At 38.9% G+C, this 20,874-nt stretch overlaps 1 protein-coding gene across 1 annotated transcript in view; it reads left to right on the forward strand.

Moving 5' to 3' along the window:
* Nucleotides 1-16,277: 16,277 nt before the first annotated feature.
* NIBAN1 (niban apoptosis regulator 1) overlaps nt 16,278-20,874 on the forward strand; it is a 55,855-nt gene continuing 51,258 nt past the window's right edge. The window contains exon 1 of the mRNA XM_034409622.3: nt 16,278-16,994. Coding sequence (XP_034265513.2) covers nt 16,940-16,994 — 55 coding nt within the window. The 5' untranslated portion in view covers nt 16,278-16,939. The remainder of the gene's footprint in view (nt 16,995-20,874) is intronic.

Here is a 20,874-nt window from a genome sequence, read left to right on the forward strand (position 1 = left end):
TGAAAGGACCATTACCTGCTAACACTGTGGGATTGGTCCTTCCTCGATCCTCCGCAGGAAAAAAAGAGATTTTTGTCATCCCTGGATGATTGCTTTCTCAGTGGCTGGCAAACCACGCTGAGGAATGCAACGTCAGCATAATGATCCTATCTCAGGAAATGAGAGATTTGGCACGTAGGCAGATCACATTGTTTGCAGCAGGAAAGCATGAGCTGTCCACATGGATATCATGAGTTTTGTTTAGCCAATTGGGATAAGTGAATCTTTATCAATGAATCAGCTTCTGCCACGGAGACTGTGGATAACAATAAAAGGGAGCTCCCAGAAGCTGTTCGGGGTGCCTTCCCATTAACCTTCTTCCTGCCTATGCGTTTTTCTTCATCACAACAACATTGGCCGAAGCACACACGGGACAACTGGCCACATATATCTCTATGTCCTTCTTGAGTGCGGGCCACCAGAATTGCCGCTTAACTAGATGTAACGGTTTCACAAACCCAAAATGTCCAGCAACTGTGGCATCATGAGCGTGCTGTAAAACTGTTGCTCTCAGACTGGTGGGAACATACAGCTTGGCTCCCACCCAAGCAAGTCCTTCCCGAAGTGTACACTCATTCGAATGGGCCAAAAACCACTCATCAGTCTTTAGGGCTTCTTATACTTGCTTAGCCAAGTCGTCCGACAAAGTTGGATCTGCTTTCACCTGGGCTCTAGTAACTTCTAGTGCAGCTAGTTTTGTATTGAGGGGATAATTGGCTGAATCACCTCCTCTCTTAACACTATTGTATTGTGGCAGTCTAGAAAGGGCGTCTGCCATTAAGTTCTTTCCTTCCAGAAGGTAGTGCAGGGAGAAACTAAATCGGTTGAAGTGTTGAGCCCAGTGGGCTTATTTTGGGGACAGTTTACGTGGTGTTTTCAAAGCTTCTAGGTTTTTGTGATCAGTCCACACCTCAAACGGGTGCTTAGCTCCTTCAAGGAATTGTCTCCATGTTAACAGTGCCCAACGAACTGCAAAAGCCTCCTTCTCCCATATGGCCCACCTCCTCTCTGTCTCCGTTAGTTTACGAGAGGTATAAGCACAGGGTTGCAGCTTTCCTTCTGCACTGGTGTGTAGTAACACTGCCCCTATTGCTACGTCGCTGGTGTCAGCCTGTACAACAAAAGGGGCGTCCATGTCAGGATGTTTAAGGACCGGTTCAGCAGCAAACAGCCATTTTAGTTTCTCAAACGCCACCTGACAGTCCATAGTCCATTCGAGGGGCCGGGAGGGCTTGGTTGCTTAATGTCAGGATGGCCTCCTTTCATTATCCAAGAAAGGAAAACCCCGACTCCATTTTCATAGGGAAAGGTAACTTTTACTGGATAAGAACTGAATGCAGTCAAAGAAAAGCAAGGTCTGAAGCAAAGGCGCGAAAATCACATATAGAAAACATCCCCCACAACTGTCCATCATAAATCATCCAATCCACAGGTTCCCCAGGGGTCATGTAGGAGCAAACGTCTGGCAGTGTCATCCTCTTGCTATGCCACGACCATTGACCTGGAGACATTATCAGCCAGCTTCAAAGAAAACCGCTGCAGCAAAGTTTTACTTTCATTTCTCCTCCCAAGAATTCCAATAGCTCCCCCCTCCCCCCCCCCCCCGGGTTGGTTTGGAATCCAGTTCTTTACGACCGGGGCTCATTCACCAAGATCTCATCCTTCCATTAGTTTGGGATCGTAAATCTAATTCTACCAACCCCTTTTGCCTTTTTGCCAAAAGCAGCAGAAATATGCGTTCTCCTTAAAACTGTATGTGCCCAAGACTGTTTTTTTTCCCCCAAATCATTTTTTATTTTAAAACAAAAAAGAAAAAGAAAAAGAATACATACAAACATCATTCATTCAATCAAGTACAGATAGTACATCGGTCGGTTTACATCCCTAGTTTCTTATATAAGAAACTTATTCTTATATAAAATATATCATTTGTATCATCATTTAAAGTGTTTCAACATTTACTTACATATCACCATTTTTTATTATCTACCCAATGGTAAAATAAATTCCATATCAAATAATATTGTTTTTCTTCCTGCTCTCTTATTTCAAATGTCAGTTTACTCATTTCGGCACAGTCCAACATTTTCCTAATAATTTCTTCATCTGTAGGTGTCATTTCTTCTTTCCAATTTTTACCAAATACAATTCTAGCTGCTGTTAGAAGATTCACAATTAAATACTGCAGTTCTTTGTTATACATTTCTGGTAAAATCCCTAATAAAAATATCTCTGGTTTAAAGTCTATGTGTCTCTTGGTCATTTTTTCCAACCACATGTGTATCTTAGTCCAATATTTCCTTGCTTCTAGGCATGTCCACCACATGTGGTAATAGGATCCTGGGGTCTGATGACATTTCCAACACTTATCCGATTTGTTCTGGAACATTCTGGCGATTCTCGATGGGGATTAATGCCACCTGTAAAACATCTTATACAAATTTTCCTTATATGCTGTAGACATTGTCATTTTGTAGTTATGAGACCATAAATTTTGCCATTTTTCTAAATCAATCCCATAACCAAAGTTTTTTCCCCAAGCTATCATCGATTCTTTAACTTGTTCTTCCAGTTTTAGCTCTATCAAAAACCCATATAGCTTTTTAATAATATGATCATCAGGGCCCATTAAAATCCTATCCAAATTAGTCAAAGCATTGTAAAACCCTTCTTGCTTACAATCTTCTCGATACCTGGAAAATATTTGCACATATGAAAACTAGTCCATCTTAAATCCCTGTTCCTCTAGTTCCTGTTTTAATTTGAATTCACCCTTTTCATCCAATAATTCACTATACCTAATAGTTTGTTCCTTTCTAAGTATTACGAGATAAGAAAAGGCCTCTATTGTGGATATTCAAACAGAGTCACTGCATGCCTGGAGGTGGAAGTCGTGCCTTCAGCTCACATCCAGGTGTGCGGCCTGGCTCCTATCCAGCTGGGGATCAGATCAGTCTATGGAGCTTGGCTTTGGGTGCCTGTCCTACTACGTCCAGAACACATGTGCAAACATGGCAGCACACATGTCTCAACAAACTCAAATGAGAATTCCTGAAGACTCCAGAAACAATCTGGAGAAATGGTTCCAGGAATCAATAAAAAAATGTTCAAATGGGATGTCCTGAAGGATCCAAGCAACATGTGAAGAAATGGCTTGGAATTACCTTATATCCCCTCCATGAGTAAGGGCCTGAAACATCCCATCTAAACTTTTAGGAGGGCAGGAGTAATCTGGGCAAGGCCTGCAGGAGGAAATACTTCAAGAGATGATAAGGAGGAAAGATCCTGAAATATGGAGGACAAAACTATAAGTTTCCAAAGGAATTTCTTCTCACAGAAAACAAGTATGTGAAGAGAACAAGCTTCCTAACAGACAGGAAGCAGTAAGTGAAGCTAGGCAAAACCACATCAGATACCTGTACAGTTAGCACAGGAGCCCCCCAGTGCTGTGTGCTCTCTCTTCTCTCTCTCTACCAATGAGTGCATCTCAAACAATCCATCTGTTAAACTACTGATGATACAGATGATACAACAGTGATTGGTCTCATTCGAGACAACAATGAATCCCCATACAGATGGGAGGTTGAACAACCAGCCTTGTGGTACAACTGGAACAATCTGGAACTGAACACACTTAAAACCGTAGAAATGGTGGTAGACTTTAGGAGAAACTCTCCCATACTACCACCTCTTATAATACTAGACAACACAGTATCAACAGTAGAGACCTTCAAACTTCTAGGTTCTATCAAATCTCAAGATCTAAAATGGACACCTAACATAAAAAAAGGTCATCAAAAAAGCACAGCAAATAATGTTCTTTCTGCACCAACTCAGGAAACTCATACTGCCCAAGGAGTTGCTGATACAGTTCTATAGAGGAATTATTGAGTTTGTTACCTGCACCTCTATAACTGTCTGGTTTGGTTCTGCAACCCAACAATACTGACACAGACTTCAGAGAATAATTAGAATTGCAGAAAAAATAATTACTACCAACCTGCCTTCCATTGAGGATCTGTATACTGCACAAGTCAAAAAGGGGGCTGGGAAAATATTTACAGACCCCTCACATCCTGGACATAAATTGTTTCAACTCCTACCCTCAAAACAATGCTATAGAGTACTGCACACCAAGACAACTAGCCACAAGAACAGTTTTTTTCCTGAATGCCATCACTCTGCTAAACAAATAATTCCCTCAACACTGTCAAACTATTCACTAAGGCTGCATTACTATTACTATTAGTCTTCTCATAGTTCCTATCACCCATCTCCACCCACTTATGACTTCATGACTGTAACTTTGTTGCTTGTATCTTTACGATTTATATTGATATTGTTTGTTTCCTGATTGCTTATTTGTACCCTATGACTATCATTAAGTGTTGTACTTTATGATTCTTGATGAATGTATCTTGTCTTTTTATGTACACTGAAAGCATATGCACCAAAGACAAATTCCTTATGGTCCAATCACACTTTGCCAATAAAGAATTCTGTTCTGTTCTACTCTACTCTACTCTACTCTACTCTACTCTGCTCTGCTCTACTCTACTCTACTCTACTCTACTCTACTCTACTCTACTCTACTCTACTCTACTCTACTCCACTCCACTCCACTCCACTCCACTCCACTCCACTCCACTCCACTCCATTCCATTCCATTCCATTCCATTCTAAATAATTATATTCAGGGTGGATTAATTATTTCTGATTTTTTCTCCTTCTATTCGTTTTATATTGTATCAAAAAGAGAGTTGTTTTGTTTCTACTTCTGAGTAGCAAGTTTTCTTCAAGGAGGAACTGGATAGGAAGAAGACATAGCAAATGATTGCATGCAATGAATTTCAAAGAAGAAAGGTGTCCCTGCAGATTTCCCCCCACTAGTTGTGGCTGACTTTAATGGTCATTGTTCATCTCCATTTGTTAAGCCAAAGATCCAGTGTTTTCTGGAGGTGTTTTCATAGTTGTTTGTCCGTGGTCACGTGGTGCAGCACAGAACATATGGTGGAACACAGAAAGGTGCTTAGATTCTGTACCTATTCATATACCTGCATTTAGCTGCTTTCTAACTGCTAGGTTAGAAAAATCTGACAGTAAAGCAAGGGAAAGAATTAGAAGCGAATTTGGGGTTCCAAATTGTAAATAAACTAAAATATCTAGGTATTATTATATCAGCCAAATGCTCCACGATCAAAGAAGACAACTATCTGAACCTTCTCAAGAGAACAGGTCAGGATCTAGAGAAGTGGAAGAACATGTAGATATCCCTACTAGGTAGAATAGCAATTATAAAAACTTACATACTCCCGAAATGGATATACCTATTCTATACAACACCAGCTAGACTGGATAATAATTTTTTTAAAAAACTAAATTACTATGTCCTTAAATTCATTTGGCAAAATAAAAAACCCAGAACCAAACTTAAAATGCTTCAAGAGCTTAAAGAAAGAGGAGGATTTGGTGTTCCAAAATGGGAATACTACTATCAAGCTGCAAATTTAGTCTGGATCAGGGATTGGATATTGTTGAGAAGAAGGAGGTTGTTGATCTTGGAAAGGGAGGGGCTACATCAAGGTTGGCATTATTTTCTTTGGCAAAACAGAATCCCAAAGCACAGGTGCCTTGCAGGACATTATGTGAGGAATATTCTAATTGAGTCCTGGAGGAAAATTAAGGGTAAATTTTATTCTTCAATCCCCTCTTGGCTGGTCCCACTCGAAGCTATAACGTATAGGCCTCTATATAACAAAGAAAATCATCTCTCTTACCGGGAACTTTTGGACCCCCATGGTAGTCTGAAATCAAGAAATGAGTTGGAGTTGCAGGGAAGACAACTGGATTGGTGGGCTTATGCCCAAATTTGCTCGAAATTTAAAAAAGATAGGGAACAAGATGGTATTAATTTGAATCAGCATGATCTGGACAATATCATTCTAGGAAAAGAGGACAAAATGTTATCACGGATATATAAACTTTTAATAGACTATTGGATAGGGGATGAAATAGTTAAAGACTCTATGATTGCCTGGGGGAGAAATATTGGCTATCCAATTGATTTGACAAAATGGGAAGAAATCTGGCTTAAACATATGAAATTCCTGTGGGCAACATCATACAAAGAAAATATGCACAAGATGCTGTATAGATGGCACCTTCCACCTGCTCGTCTTTCTAAAATGTATTCAAATCTCTCACCAAACTGTTGGAAGTGTGGGGAGATTGGCACCTATTTCCACATGTGGTGGACCTGCTCCAGGATGACTGAATTCTGGAAAATTATACAGGCATGGATCATGGAAATCACAGGTTATAATCTAATTCTGAAACCAAAGTACTATCTACTGAACATCAGGCCAGACAACATAGGCACAAATATATGGTGTCTGTGTGTATTTATCACCACGTCAGCAAGAATATGTTTCGCCCAACATTGGAAGGGGAAAGACTTGCCGGCTGAAGATTTGATTTTGGAGAAAATTTTGGATTATGCGGAAGCCGACAGACTGACTAAAGCATTGAGAGATCAAAAGGACTCCGTATATTTCCAATGTTGGGACAAATGGTACGTTTGGTTGAACAACAGACACCCAAAAAGTCAAGTATAACCAGGATTATGTTTAATATATGTTAAATCTGACTGAAATCTACATACCGTAGAAAGTGTAAATATCATGTAAAGTTCCTGTCGCGATCATTTGTTTGACTATTTCTTTTTTTTTTGATGTATTGTTTTAAATAAATAAATAAAAAATAAATAAAAAATAAAAAACCTCTCAGCCTTTCCTTCTTAATTTGAAAAACATCCATTCCATTTTCAAAAGGCACATTAAACTGGATTATTTCTTCCACCTCTTCATTCAGCGACTCATTATTATTTGGCAACTGAAATACCGATACAGTGTCTTCACTTGTATCTTTGTTTCGAACTTGAGTAAAATCCTTCTTGAAGAGCCCTTCCATTCTTTCCGCTAACACGGAGGTAAATGATTCTAAAATTTCTTTAAAGAGATCCACAATCAGTATTTGTGTATTTACTGATGTTTGTAATAGTGAGCTTCCATCACTTTCAAAAAAGCCAGCCAGTTTTTTTTTTATCCAACCACCTTGAACAATACTGGGTGTTAACAGCTTTAACGAGAGTTAACTTTCACTTTCACACCCTATTAAGCACAAGCGCCATTTTCTTGACTCCTTTAATCAACTTCAAAAGGTGGCAATTTAAGCGTGGAATTAAGGGTTTGTTACTTGCGATTGTCTGCTCTCCTGTCTTCACTCTGTCTGCATAGATAATCAACTTAGATCTCAGTAAAGATTGCAGAAGTGGTCACAACATTTTTTTCTGCTTAAAGCAGAAGCGCCCTGGATCTTGGAGTTTCACCGGACTTCCTGGGGAGCTCTCACCCTCCAAGCCCCCAAAACTATTTCAGGGGCTTTCGGGGTGCTCTACCCCCGTCCAATTACTCTCCTTTCCCTCTTCTCCCGGGGTAAAGGTTTTCCAGCCACCAGACATCTGATTTGCGTTGTCAGGGCGGCTTTACAAGATCACAGGGCTGGCGCTCCGAAAGAGAGCATTCAGCAATGTCGGCGGTGCCACCGGAAGTCCCAATATAAGTTTCTTATATTCAAATATATTACAGGTAGTCCTCGAGTTACAAACGTTCACTTAGTGAATGTTCAAAGTTATGACATCTCTGCCAGAAGTACTTACAACTGGGTCCCAAAGTTACATACAGTATGTTGCAGCATCACAATGGTCTTTCACACAAAGGCTGCAGCATGCTACTTTGGTGCCACCCCTGAGAGTCCCAAACTACCCATGTTCACCTCCTGCACAGCCTTAGGTGCCAAACCCCTTGTGCAGCCCATTGGAGAAGCTCCAGCCCGTTCTCTCCCCTTCCTGGCTGAGCCCCAGCCATTCTCATAAGCAGGCGCTGCCCTGCCCTGCTACTTGCTGAAGTGCTGAACCCATCGGAGTTTCAGAAATTGCGCTGCGTGGAACTGGAAAGCTTGGTGCCACTGCCCTGCTCTCCTCACTTGCCAAAGGCACTCCTCCAAATTGCAAGAGGAGCTCCTAAACAAACCAGTGGTGGGTTTCTACCAGTTCGGATCAATTCGGGAGAACTGTTTGCTCCTACTTTCAGCCGTGAGCGAACCAGTTCTTTCTTTCTTTGAAGTGGGCCCACCCCCACCCCTGCATTATACTTACCTATATTTCTGCTTCCGAAACCCAGCTGATCAGGGTGACAGAGTGAATTGCCACTCCTCAGCTGTTTTCCTTGCTCTCAGCAACATGGAAGTTCAATTTTCTTCAAAGTGCAAAGCGCATGCTCAGTGAACCAGTTGTTAAACTGGTAGGATCCCACCACTGAAACAAACCTTCTTTCCAGCTCCATCACATTTTCCTGCCGCCATGGAGCTGGAAAGTTTGGCATGCCACTGCGCAGCTCCCCTTGCTTGCCAAAAGCACTCCTCTAAATTGCAAGAGGGGTTTCCAAACAATCCTGCTTTCCATCTCTGTTGTGTGTCTCCCTGCAGCTCAAGACATTCTTCTTTCATTGGAGAAATGGAAAAGCTGTGTTACAAAGAGAAGAAATGTGCAGGGAAACCAAAGAAGTTTGTGGACTAAAAAAAAAAGTTCAGTCAGACCTTCCAACTTCACAAGATCTTTTTTTTTTCACGAGAAGTTGGAAGGTCTGATTGTACTTTTTTTTTTTTAGTTCCATGAACTTCTTTGGTTTCCCTGCACATGTCAAAATCTTGCAATCCATCTGTTATGAAGAGGAAGTTCCAGTGAATCCAGCTGAGGCTCCCATCTCCACAGCCTGTCCTTGATAAGCATCAGATCTCTTTTTATCTTTTTCTTTCTGATCTTTATCTTTTGAAAAATAGTATCATGTTTTTCCAAAAATTCTTGTGCTTTAAAGCCTGAGTTTAGTCCATATGTTGATTTCTAAAGGTAAAGATAACCCCTTCCAGCTTATCCCAGTGAAAGGGAATATTATTTTGTTTCAGGAGATCTGTCAGGTAAAAATATTCTTTGCATTTCCTTAATATTGTAATTGGAATTTCTCTGAATATTTACACCTCTTTTCCAGAAATGTTAAATCTCTGATGGTAATGCTTCTGAATTACTTGCTCTTTAATAGATTTTCTGACTGCATGTGCCGAGTTTATTCTGTAAATCTTGTCTGTTTCTTTAGAGAAGTCTATTTTCTCATCATTAAATCATTTAGTCATTTCTTTTACAATCACATTACTTTATTCTTTAAACTTCTTCTTAATATACATACTTTAAAGTTCACTTTCAGTGATATTTTACAGACTTTAAAAATTACTCAAGCTTCATTTATAAAGGAAAAAAATGATTATTTTCAAAGCCACTTTATCAAGAAAACTAGATTAAAGCTTTCTTTCAATTATATATAACACACCAATAAAAATCCAATTAACTCCAATTAGCTCATTAGATTTAAATCTCTCCCTCCAATTTATCCTCATGGAATAAAATCTTTAATCTTCTCTTTAAAGGTTTGTCCAACCTTTTATTTTTTCAAATTTGATCAATAATATTTTTCAGACTTTGGGAATTATTCAAACATTACGTAGAAAGACAGAAAGTAACATGTACAAACCCATTTTATAAATACAGAAGTACATTAAAACTTTATTTCAATCATATATCAGAGTTATAAAAATCCATCCTAATTCTAATTAACTCATTAAATTTAAGTCACTCCCTCCAACTTGTTGGCTGCCTGCAATTCGGCAGTTCGAATCTTACCCGGCTCAAAGTTGACTCAGCCTTCCATCCTTCCGAGGTGGGTAAAATGAGGACCCAGATTGTTGGGGGCAATATGCTGATTTCGTAAACCGCTTAGAGAGGGCTGTAAAAGCACTGTAAAATGGTATATAACTCTATGTGCTATTGCTATTGGAATTATCTCAGTGGGTTGGTAGTTTTCTACACCTAATTGCATCTCTTGCTCTTTTTTATATCATCTGTATAATTTGTATCAATTTGTACCCAATTGATTTATAATATGGGTGATTCTCTGTAAAGAATTTTCAGAGACTTCCCTAATGACAGCTCAGGTTTAAGTATTTTTGTAGCTCCCTCTTGTGGTCAAGAAATACGTTTTTCATGTTTATGGCCAATCAGAGTTCATGGAAATTGGAGAATTTCAACCACCCGCAACAAAGCAACCCAAGGCTACTTTAGGTTACAATCCAAGATTACTTTAAAAATAGTAAAATAAACCCACAACTTTTTATCCTTGTGTTTCTCCATCAAAATTAAAACGAAAAGATACTTCACACTTCCTTATTTTAACTTGCCTCCAGCAACCCTCTTCCTTGTCGTTTAACAATAAAGTCCCAAAAATGGCACAGAGCTCCAGGCTGTGATTAAAGAGAGCCTCTTTTAGTTAATAAAGATAATAGTCTCATAAAGTGGTTAAGAAATGAAAGACACGACTTATTGTCTGTTTGAAAAATAAACCCCAAATGGCTGTTTTGTCTAAAAATGAAGTGATTGCAGCCCCTTCACCCACCCTCACCAGTTACCAGCTCACGAGCTACTCCAAAGCATGACTGCTGAAATGACTTGCAGATTGTTGCTGTATGGAGGATTTTGTGGGGTGATTCTAGGACTCTCCCTAACCCAGGAGAGTCATATAGATGAAAGGAAAGCCTGTTCCTTCTGTTGTTAAGGTGGAAAAACAACAGTCCAGAGGAAGAAGATTCTCTGGGCGTGTCAATCATAGACCATATCACCGGAAGTCTCTCGGTGGCAGTAGAGTGTGGATTGTTTCAGATATGTTTTTCATGTGCGGTTGTGGTAACCTTTCTGTAGCTTATTTTGGTTGTACTCTAGTCAGTTTAGTTGCCTGGCACTTTCTTATAAACTTGCCTTGGTATCCATTTTGGAAGAAGATGTTTTAAATAAATTTATTTTGTTTTATCATAAAAGGTAAAATATAAAACAGAGAAGCAACCAAACAAAACAAAAACATAATCTAGCACTAACAACAACAAAAGAAAAAAAATGGTGTACAAAAAAATAAAGTGATCCATCTATTTGTCCTATATGTTTTCACATATTTTCAAGACCACCACATATGACAAAATGAACTTGGATTTTAACATTTTAACTGCACTTATTAGAAGTCCCTTTATACATGTTTGCTAGTCTATCTGGGGTAAAATACCAATGATACATCATTTTATAAAAGTTTTCTTTCAAGCTATAATAAATTTTAACTCCTTCATCCATACAGGCTCCCATTTATCTAGCATTATATTACACCAAATTGTTTTCTCCATTTTACCATACACACTTTAACATATTCATCTTCCAGATTCATCTGGAGTAATATTTTATATACTTTAACAATAAAGTGGTCATCTCCAGAACATAAATTAGCATCTAGTTCAGATTTAGTTCCTGTGAAAACAATTTTTTAAAAATCAAATTTAAATCTTACAAAAATTCTATAATAATTGAACTAATCACAAACAAATCCTTCATTTACTAATTGTTTTCTTGTCTATTTTGAATCCCTTTTTTCAAATATCAATGAATCTCAATATGTCATCCATTTGCATTCCGATATCTTATCTGTTCTATGTAGTACTTCATGAGGTGATAACCAAAGTGGCATTTTATCAGCTAATCTTCTTTTGTACTTCCACCATACACATCCAAGTGAGATCCATGAATCTTAAAAACAAGATTAACTTTTATTTTGTCATACCACAAATAGGCATGGCACCCAAATCTCAAATCAAACCATTTGCGGTTCTAATAGCCTTGAATTTTTTAAAGTTATCCAATCTTTTAACCCTACCAGGCAACAAGCATCATAATGTAATCTAAAATTTGGTATACCCAGACCTACTGTAAGATTCTATGTTTAGAATCTTATAGTAGCTTATATTTAATTCTTGGTTTTTTATTTTGCCAAATAAATTTAGATATATCTTTCTTTCACTGTTTGAAAGTGGCATCTCTAATCAATATTGGTAATGAAATAGAAATAACATTCTAGGTAGTACATTCATTTTAATTACTGAAATTTTTCTCATTAATGACAAATCTAATTTCTCCCATCTATTTAAATCCAATGTTATCTCCTTCCATATTTTACAGTTGTTGTTGTTGTTGTTGTTGTTTTTTTTTTTTTGGGTAAAGCTTAGAATTTTGGTCAGTAAGTCACCCCTGAATACTGTACCTTTTTTCACAACTTTAAAACCAGTTTTAAATTCCAATTTCTTCCGATCTTCTACATTTATGTTCTTAGTCAGCACTGTCATTTTTAAGTTATTTATTTTTAAACCCGTCATTTCTCCAAACATTTTGATCCTCCTTGTAACATATTCAATGTTCTCTAGCGGGTCTCGCACAAGCAATACCAAATAGTCAGCAAATGCATGCAGTTTGTAATTGTGCTCTTTAAGTTGTGGTTCTTTCGGACCTCTGGTTGACGTTGTGGTGCCATCGGATGGAAGGAGAGGGCTCTGTGAACTTGCACCGAATCCCTTTGTTGGAGGGCCCCATAAGGGGTTAAAGTCACCCTGTAGAGGTGACGAAGAGTGGAGGGGCCCTGCAGGTCACGGAGAGTGGCAGCTCTCCTGCTTGACCCAGGGCTAATTCCCTCTCATCTAACAACGAAGAGGAGAGGCAGCCATTATGGCTGCCGTGAAGCTGGAGCAGCCGAAGAAACAAACAATGTGCTGGAGCAGTGTGGATGAACAGTGGCTGAAAATGGGTGAGGTGATTCTTTTTTTTTAAATCTAAAATTTATCCTAAAGAAAATAAATTCTGAAAAAGAGACTCCTCGAAAAGGTTATTTAAGCGGCAAACAATTACAGACAGAAAAATCACAGATCCGGAAAAAAAGATTCTAAGAGGAGAATGCAAAACATAGAAAGATTGGATTTCTAATTTTTATTGGCAATAAGGCATTTTAAAATGCTGGAATTACTTGTCTTAATTTTAATTATTTGTTTGAATAAATAGCAACGGAACCTGTCAGATTTTGTGCAATGTTGAAAGTTAAGCTGAAGGCGCCACCTACTGGTGAATAGAATATATAAATCTATGTTTGTTGATTTGTCTGTTCTATCTTTTCCCCTGGTCTTTCTATTATCTCCTCTCTTTCCTGGGCTTTTTGATCATTGTTCATTATTCCTTTTTGAACACTTTCTAGCTTCCCACCTATGTTATTCATTAGATCCTTTATCTCCCTATGATTCCTTATCATAATATCATAAATGCTTTGAAACATCGACACCATTTCTTTTTGCAACCCACTTATTTACCCCTGCTGAAACATCTTGTCTTCTTTTGATAAGTCCAAATATTGCTCAGTAATCTGTCAATGGTCTATCACCGCCCCAGAGTCTCAATTATCTTTGACCTCAGAAGGTCGATCTGGAAACCATTTACTCAATCCTGATGTTGCTCCTCAGGGAATATAGTAATTATAATTCTTTATGTCCCACAGTTAGTCAATTAGTTTTTTTTAGGTAATCCAGGAAGATTTCCAAATGTCTTCTTAAGTCCATTCTATAAATTCAATTATAACTCCTGTATTTGAAAGTCACTTTATTTAGATGTCTTCCATGTTCTCACCATTAGAGCTCCAGTAGTCATGAAATAGATAAGTATAGAGCAGTAGATAGCATGGCAGTACTCCAGGTGTTATTTATTTCCACTTTTTCCTCTGTTTTATCAGTATTTTTCCCAGGGTTATAGACTAGAAGACCTCCAAGGTCCTTTCCAACTCTGTTATTCTATTCTGTTCTGTTCTGTTCTAAAAACTTCAAATGAAGTATAATTAAGTGGAAAAAATTCTTTAAGCTATACTCAAATAATTTTTGATGTTCCTCAAAGAACTGGGAACAGATTGATAACAATTGTCATCAATCTCTTTGTCATTTCTCAATAGAGAGTGGTGCATAAATAAAATTCAGTAGAAAAATATCTGATATCTATGGACATTCTTAGTCATCCAGGTCATGGTTATCTGAAAGGTGCTTTTTCAATAGGCAACTGGACTTTCTTGGTTTTTTTGCTTTTCATCCAAGACGCTTCTTCAGTTGAACTGAACTGAACTGAAAAAGCTTCTGGATGACAAGCAAAACAGAAAGAAAAAACAAGAAAATCCAGTTGTCTTTTGAAAAATAACCTTTGGGACAAAAATATCTGATGTTTAGCAATTTGGATTTGACAAATTATGGCCGGGGTGTCAAACTTGCAGCCGGAGGGCCAGATGCATCACGCACTGGCCACACCCACCCCAGTTTTAGTGAAGGAGAAAAAAGTTGCAATACGTCATGTGACGATGTGTCGTCGCAAGTTTGACACCCCTGAACTATGGCATTTTGAATAAGAACAATGAGAGCTACAGATGGGAGCTACAATGTAGTTCCATCATTAAGGTTTCATTTGTACTTTTTAATATATGTATACTGGTCATTGATTATAATAAATTAGTGATAGTAATTAATTTATTACATATAATCATATCTTTAACATGATAATTTCATTAGTGATGCACTGTAAGAAGAACGAAAGATAAAACTTGAAAAGAATAGTGATGAAAATGATCTGTTGGAAATTTAGGTTGAATTATAACGTAATTATAAAATATTTATAGTGTGTTTGTATAAAATGACGTACTGTTGGCATTTTATGTTGCCTAATTGTCAAAGATATATAAAGGTGTTTCAAAAGTCTGTTGGAAATATAATTGTAAAGAAATGTACTTGTAAACAAAGTACTTTTTATCATATGTGGATGATTTGTGACAAGGCAAAGAAATATGGGGACCAGATTTATGCTTCAATCCAGAATTTTTTTAGAATAAGTATACAATAGAAACCATATTGTTTTCTCTTAGGACTGTTGTACAAGGAATAGTGGGGGAAATGGAACTTTGTTATCATATATGCTGATTGCAGTGAGAATTTTAAGCCCACAAAAATGGAAAGAGGCATCAACTCCCAGAATGGAAGAATACATTGAGAAATTGATGGAACTGGTGGAAATGGAAAAGTTAACAACATTGATTAAATGAAAGAATGGAACTGGCTTTGTTTCCACTTGGAAACTGCTTCTGGACTTTCTGAGCGAAAGAGATAAACATAATATTCTAACTTTGGGTTTGGATGATTAAGTAAATAGTTGTTACAGAAGTGACATGTGTGTGTGTGTTTGTGTATGTATGCACGTAATAAAAAGTTGAGATTATAATTTTATTACCAGTATATAATTTACTGCATCAAAAAAAGATGGAAGTTAACTGCTCTTTTTATTTCTTCCTCTTTTCCTCTCTATGCTCTTTTTTGCTTTTCATCTTATCCTTTTACCCACTATTTTAATTTCTATTTGTATTTTATATTTAGATCATAACAATAAAAATTAAAATATTTATTAAAATAACCTCAAAATAGCAGTCAGTTGCAAACTGAATCTGAGTCAGCAGGATGATCATCATGGGAAGAAGGCCAGTGGATCCATAAGAATCTCAAGAAGTGAGCCTTTAGTTTTGAGGAGATCCCAACACAAGTGCCTGATCCTCTTGCAGGCACTACACTTGAACAAGAAATTGCACACAATCTGCATCAATTTGAGAGAAGGGCAATGAAGCCAAGGAAGAGATCAAAGCAGCTGCTCTTAGCCTTGAGGGAAGACAAGGAGAAGAGCCGAAAATCAGGAGGTGTCTGGAAGCACCTTTTCCAACTAACACAATCTCTTAGTGGAGAAGGGCAGGATGCAGCACTCTTCCAATAACTGAAAGATGTTACCCAAGATCCTAAGCTTAGGATCTGCTCACTCTTATTCCAGAGTATCCAACCTGGAAAAATGAATTCAGTTACAGGAGAGGTGATTCTGGCTGAACAAGAGGAACTGCATGCTAAAAAGAGGAGCAGTTTTAGAGCCCAGCCAGTAAGTGAGAGTTCACTCTCCCCTTCAACTCTGATTGTCATAATGTAAAGATTGAGAGCCCTCAGTCAGAAAAACTGGGGTTCTGGCTGAGAGGAGGGGTTAGGCTAGAGAATCTCAGGGGCTCCTTCAAATTTATGAAGGTAAAATTCTAAGGCTGCTAATCAGAGATTCTTGGTGCTCTTTGAGTTTGGTTGTTTTCTTTCACTGGGCAAACTAAATAACATCATCAGTGCTGGGGCCCTTCAGACCCCACCCCACTCCAACAATCTTCATGCTTAGAAGAATATGGGCCAAGCTACCTTAGGAGGCCAAAAGACCATTGCTTTAGGCAGAAAAGCCACGAGAGAAAGGTCTTTCTCATACAGGTTAGATGTGAGGTTTGAAGCAGCTGAGTTGATCTTCCTGTTGAGAGCTCAGCTGATCTCCCGACGCTCCATCGCCAACCGGTCTTCTTTTAATGGGAATGTCAAGACCAGCCGCTTCTGTTTATCTCTCGCTGGCTGGCGATGGAAGTACCGGTAACACAAGACCTCTGCCCGCCCCTTCGGCATCTATCAAGAGGGCCCTGACTTCAGTTCAGCAGTTTGCAGAACAAGGCAGAGAAGTGGGAGCTGGAGTTAGGAATCCAGAAGAAAGCTGGTTTCTGCTTTTCGTTTGCTCCGAGCGAGGATTCGTTCCCTCGGAACCGGGGCGCTTTCGGCGGCCTGACCCGCTGCCAGGAGGAGCGGGGAAGGAGGCGCCTGATCGGGCGGTGCCTGGGGCTGGAGGAAGTTTTGCACTTGAGCTGCAGAGGGGGAGACAGAGAGGAGCGCCTGAGGGCGAGAGCGAGAGCGGAGCGCGGAGAGGAAAGGTTGGATTCGAACCCATCCTGCTTCCAGCTCCCTTCGCTCAGCCGCGCATCAGTTCCTTTCCCCTTCAGCCGCTCCGATCGCCGGCGGGATGGGCGGATCGAGCTCCAGTTTGCTGGACGACAGCAAGTGCACCTACATCCGAGGTACGGCGCCGAGTGTCCCCTTCACTTGGCGCGCGTTTGCGCGGGCGAGTCCGATGCCAAAGTCGAGAGAGAGAGAGAAGGAGCTTGGCCAAGCGGTCGGGAAAAGGGGCGAGCGCCCTCGTGGGCCGGGGGGTGGGGAGGACGACGACGGGGTCTGTTTTGGCTAGCAAGGGGTGACCCGCGGGGAAAGTTTGCGAAGCTGTCGCTCCGTGTTTGGGAACGCGGGCCTTGTGCCACTGGGCGCTAACGGGGATCGCCTGCAAACTTGCGAAGCGTTTTCAGTGCTGCGCGCCGAGAAGAACGCACAGCGCGTTTTTACGCACAGCCACCTAAGGTCGGTCGCCGCGAGATAAAGTTGTAAGACATCATTTGCCATTCAACCGAACAGCTGTCGCCCCTCGTTTTCTTATGCGAAGGGCACGAAAACTGAAATCCGTTACTAACAGCCTACGTGGCGGCTGAGGCGCCTAAACTTGCGGGTAATTCTCTTTGAACTTGGTGGGGGTTTGCTTCAAGTCACCCCGGACATGTGACTTAAGGGCTGAGCGCTGCCTGCCCAACGGAGGCGAGCCACGTGTAGGAGTCCTGTGCACTCCTAAAGCATTAGATTAGGGAGTTCTGTACTGGTAGTTGTCAGTACAGTACAGAATGGGTCACACGTTGTATTTTAAGGATTTGCTCGGAGAGAACAATAGAAAGTAGAGTTGGTTAACTGGGAAGAGGGCTGCTGTTTTTTCTGGAAGCTGCTAAAGTGGGAAAGAATATTTAGAGGCTGTAACAGCTGGGGGAAAAGAGGAGAATGGGAATTTTGCTAGATAATATATGGGGGGGGGATATAGCTCTCATTTGTCATATTCTCCCCATGAAGGAAGAAATTGCTTAATGTCTATGGAGATTCTCAGCCATCCAGGTCATGCTTGTCCCAAAGGTGCTTTTTTTTTTTTCAAGAGGCAATTGCATTTTCTAGTTTTTCTTTGAAGAAATTTCTCTTCTCATCCAAGAAGCTTCTTCAGCTGGGATGAACAATTTGCTTGTGATTTCCTGAGAGAAGAAGGGCTGTCAGTCATATAATAAAGTCAGTCATATAATAAAGTTCCTGAACTTTTCAAAGGTGATTTTAGAAACTTTTGTCTAGATTCCAAATCTACAGGACTCTTGTTAATTATTGACTTAGATGAATCTGCTCCTTAGGTTGATATCATTTGTAAAAGTATCCCACATAACATAAACATATTGGGAGAAGCAAAAAGGAGAGGAAGAAAGATCTTAAGTGGCTCTGGATGCCCTCACCAAAGCCCTCAGATATGCTCCTAATTAGTCAAAGAGTTTGAGCAAACTCATAACTTTAGAGCAAAAAAATCAGGAGTGGCAGAAACACCGTTTCTTCTTGATTTATATCCTGTGACTTTATTGAGACAAGCAAGCCATTATACTTAGTATTAGATTTTATGTGGTTCAAATTATTCTATTGGGAATTGAACTTGTAGGTCACTGTACTTTTTACCCCCTCTGTATGCAATGCACCTAGCTTTATAAGTATTGTGTAAACCCACAGAGTAGAAACACGGAGTCTCTCCTATGATTATTGAGTTAGATGAATCTAATAAGATAAAATATAGCTTTATATCTCTAGTCCAGGAGTTCAAATAAGGATGGTGCATATTACTATAAATTATTCGATGACATAATGTTAGAGTTGGAGCCTCTGTTACTAAAAGACAGGTGAACTGAATGAATCCCACTGAGAGATTGATTTGCTGAAACTCAGATCGCTTTAAAGAACTGACATTCTCATAAATTATGTCAGGTCCATAAAGAACATAGAGGTGTAACCTCTACGCAATAAATTCTGCTACAATTCCAGCAGAGCATGCTAAACTAAAAAACAAAAGCACTTGAAACTATTATTGCACAATTAATTCTAGATAGGGATACCAAACTAATTTTCTAAGATTGAGTCTGGAAGATCTCCTTTGGCAAGGCCTTTCATGAAATAGCTGTTACCAAAAAACAGGCAGAAGTTTATGTTGGTTCCCTGCCTAGTTGCTGAAAGAGATGTTTGTATATATGGAGATGCATATGTGAAAGATAACACTCCTTTTATTCTTACGTTTTAGAATTACAGGTAATCCTTGATTTATGATCACAGTTGAGCCCAAAATTTCTGTGGCTAAATGAGACAGTTAAGTGAGTTTTGCTCTATTTTATGGCCTTTCTTTCTACAGTTGTTACCTGAGTCACTGCAGTTGTTAAGTTAGTAACATGGCTGTTAAGTGAATCTGGCTTCCCTATTGACTTTGTCAGAATATCACAAAAGGTGATCACATGATCCCGGAAACTGCAACTGTCATAAATGCGAGTCAGTTGCCAAGCATTTGAATTTTGATCTCACAACCATGGGGATGCTGCAAAGGTCATAAGTGTGAAAAAGGGTCATAAGTCACTTTTTTCAAAGGATTTGGAGTGAGATTTTTAAAAGGAGAGGGGTCAATTATTTAATGCAGACAAGTAAGAAATGATGCAAATTGCAAGGCTAAAATCCTACCTTTGTCAGGTCTGACTGCCAGGAAAAAGACTTTGATGCCAAGCAGGCTTGTTTAAAAAAAAAACCAAAATATCTTTGATAAAAAGATAAATTCCATGCAAAAAAAATATGAAGAACAGGGTTAAAAACAATAGAAACTGAAATATACAATTTAAATCTTTGCTTCTATTTGAAACATTGTGTACAGCAGCTCTGATTGTCCCAAGATAAGAGTGTACTGCAATTGGGGGGAAAAAACCAATTAAAATAATTAGTTTCCTCCATAAAAAACAAAGCAAATAATTTGTTTTTCAAACTTCTTAGTTCAGGGAAGGAAAAAAGGACACAAAGAATTATAAGAAACGATGGTGTGAAGATAGATATGATGAAATTTAATTTTAGTGGATTTAGAAAAGAATCAGACATAAATGCTAGTAATAGTTGTACCGCCAGTAATTATCCACACTAGCTATAGAAATGCTCCATATTTAAAGGTAACTCTGTTAGCTGCTTGGAGAAGTTGTGAAGAGAAATTGTGTAAGAATAACAGAATACAGAGTTGGAAGGGACCTTGGAGGTCTTCTAGACCAACCCCCTGCTCAAGCAAGAAATCCTAAACAATTTCAAACAAATGGTTGTCCAATCTCTTCTTAAAAACCTTCAGTGTTGGAGCACCCACAATTTCTGGAGGCACATTCTGCTGATTAACCGTCAGGAAATTTCTCCTTAGTTCATTAGATGTTATTTAGGCTCCTATCTCTTGGGTTCTTGGTGTTATCTGAGTTTGTTTTTCTTGCAGATGTTTTATGACCAGGGTAGGAATGTCTGATGAGGCACTAAAGATGTTCCATAGCCTAGTCATGTAATGTCTGCAAGAAAAGAATCAAGTTCGGAAATTCCAAGAACCCTAAAACTCAACCCTCAGCTACTGTATTCACCACTATTAGAAATACCTTGCTGAAGACTCTGGAAGACATCCGAATACAATAGGACTTCTCATCTTTTCTTGCATACCTCTATTATATCAATTATGCCACTTATATCAATTAGCGTATGTAAAAAGGGGAGAGTTGAATAATTTCTTATTTTGCACAGATATAGTTATAATATATACTGCTTTGGAGGAGTCATTACAGGGTCATGTGCCTATTCAGCACAATGTAATATTATTTGACAATTGTTAATAATGCTTCAGGATTCTAAAATCTTATTTGTAAGCATTGTTTTATAATTATGGGGTGTCAAAGCTTGATTTGTACAAAAAAAAAAAAAAAAAGAGGAAATGCTTTTCCTAAACCTACATTTTATATTCAGTATTTTTGTCCTAGACAAAGACTTTTTTGATTGCTACAGTTT

This window comes from Pantherophis guttatus, chromosome 3, assembly GCF_059756535.1.
Source record: "Pantherophis guttatus breed Tessera chromosome 3, ASM5975653v1, whole genome shotgun sequence".
NCBI classification, from domain to species: domain Eukaryota; kingdom Metazoa; phylum Chordata; class Lepidosauria; order Squamata; family Colubridae; genus Pantherophis; species Pantherophis guttatus.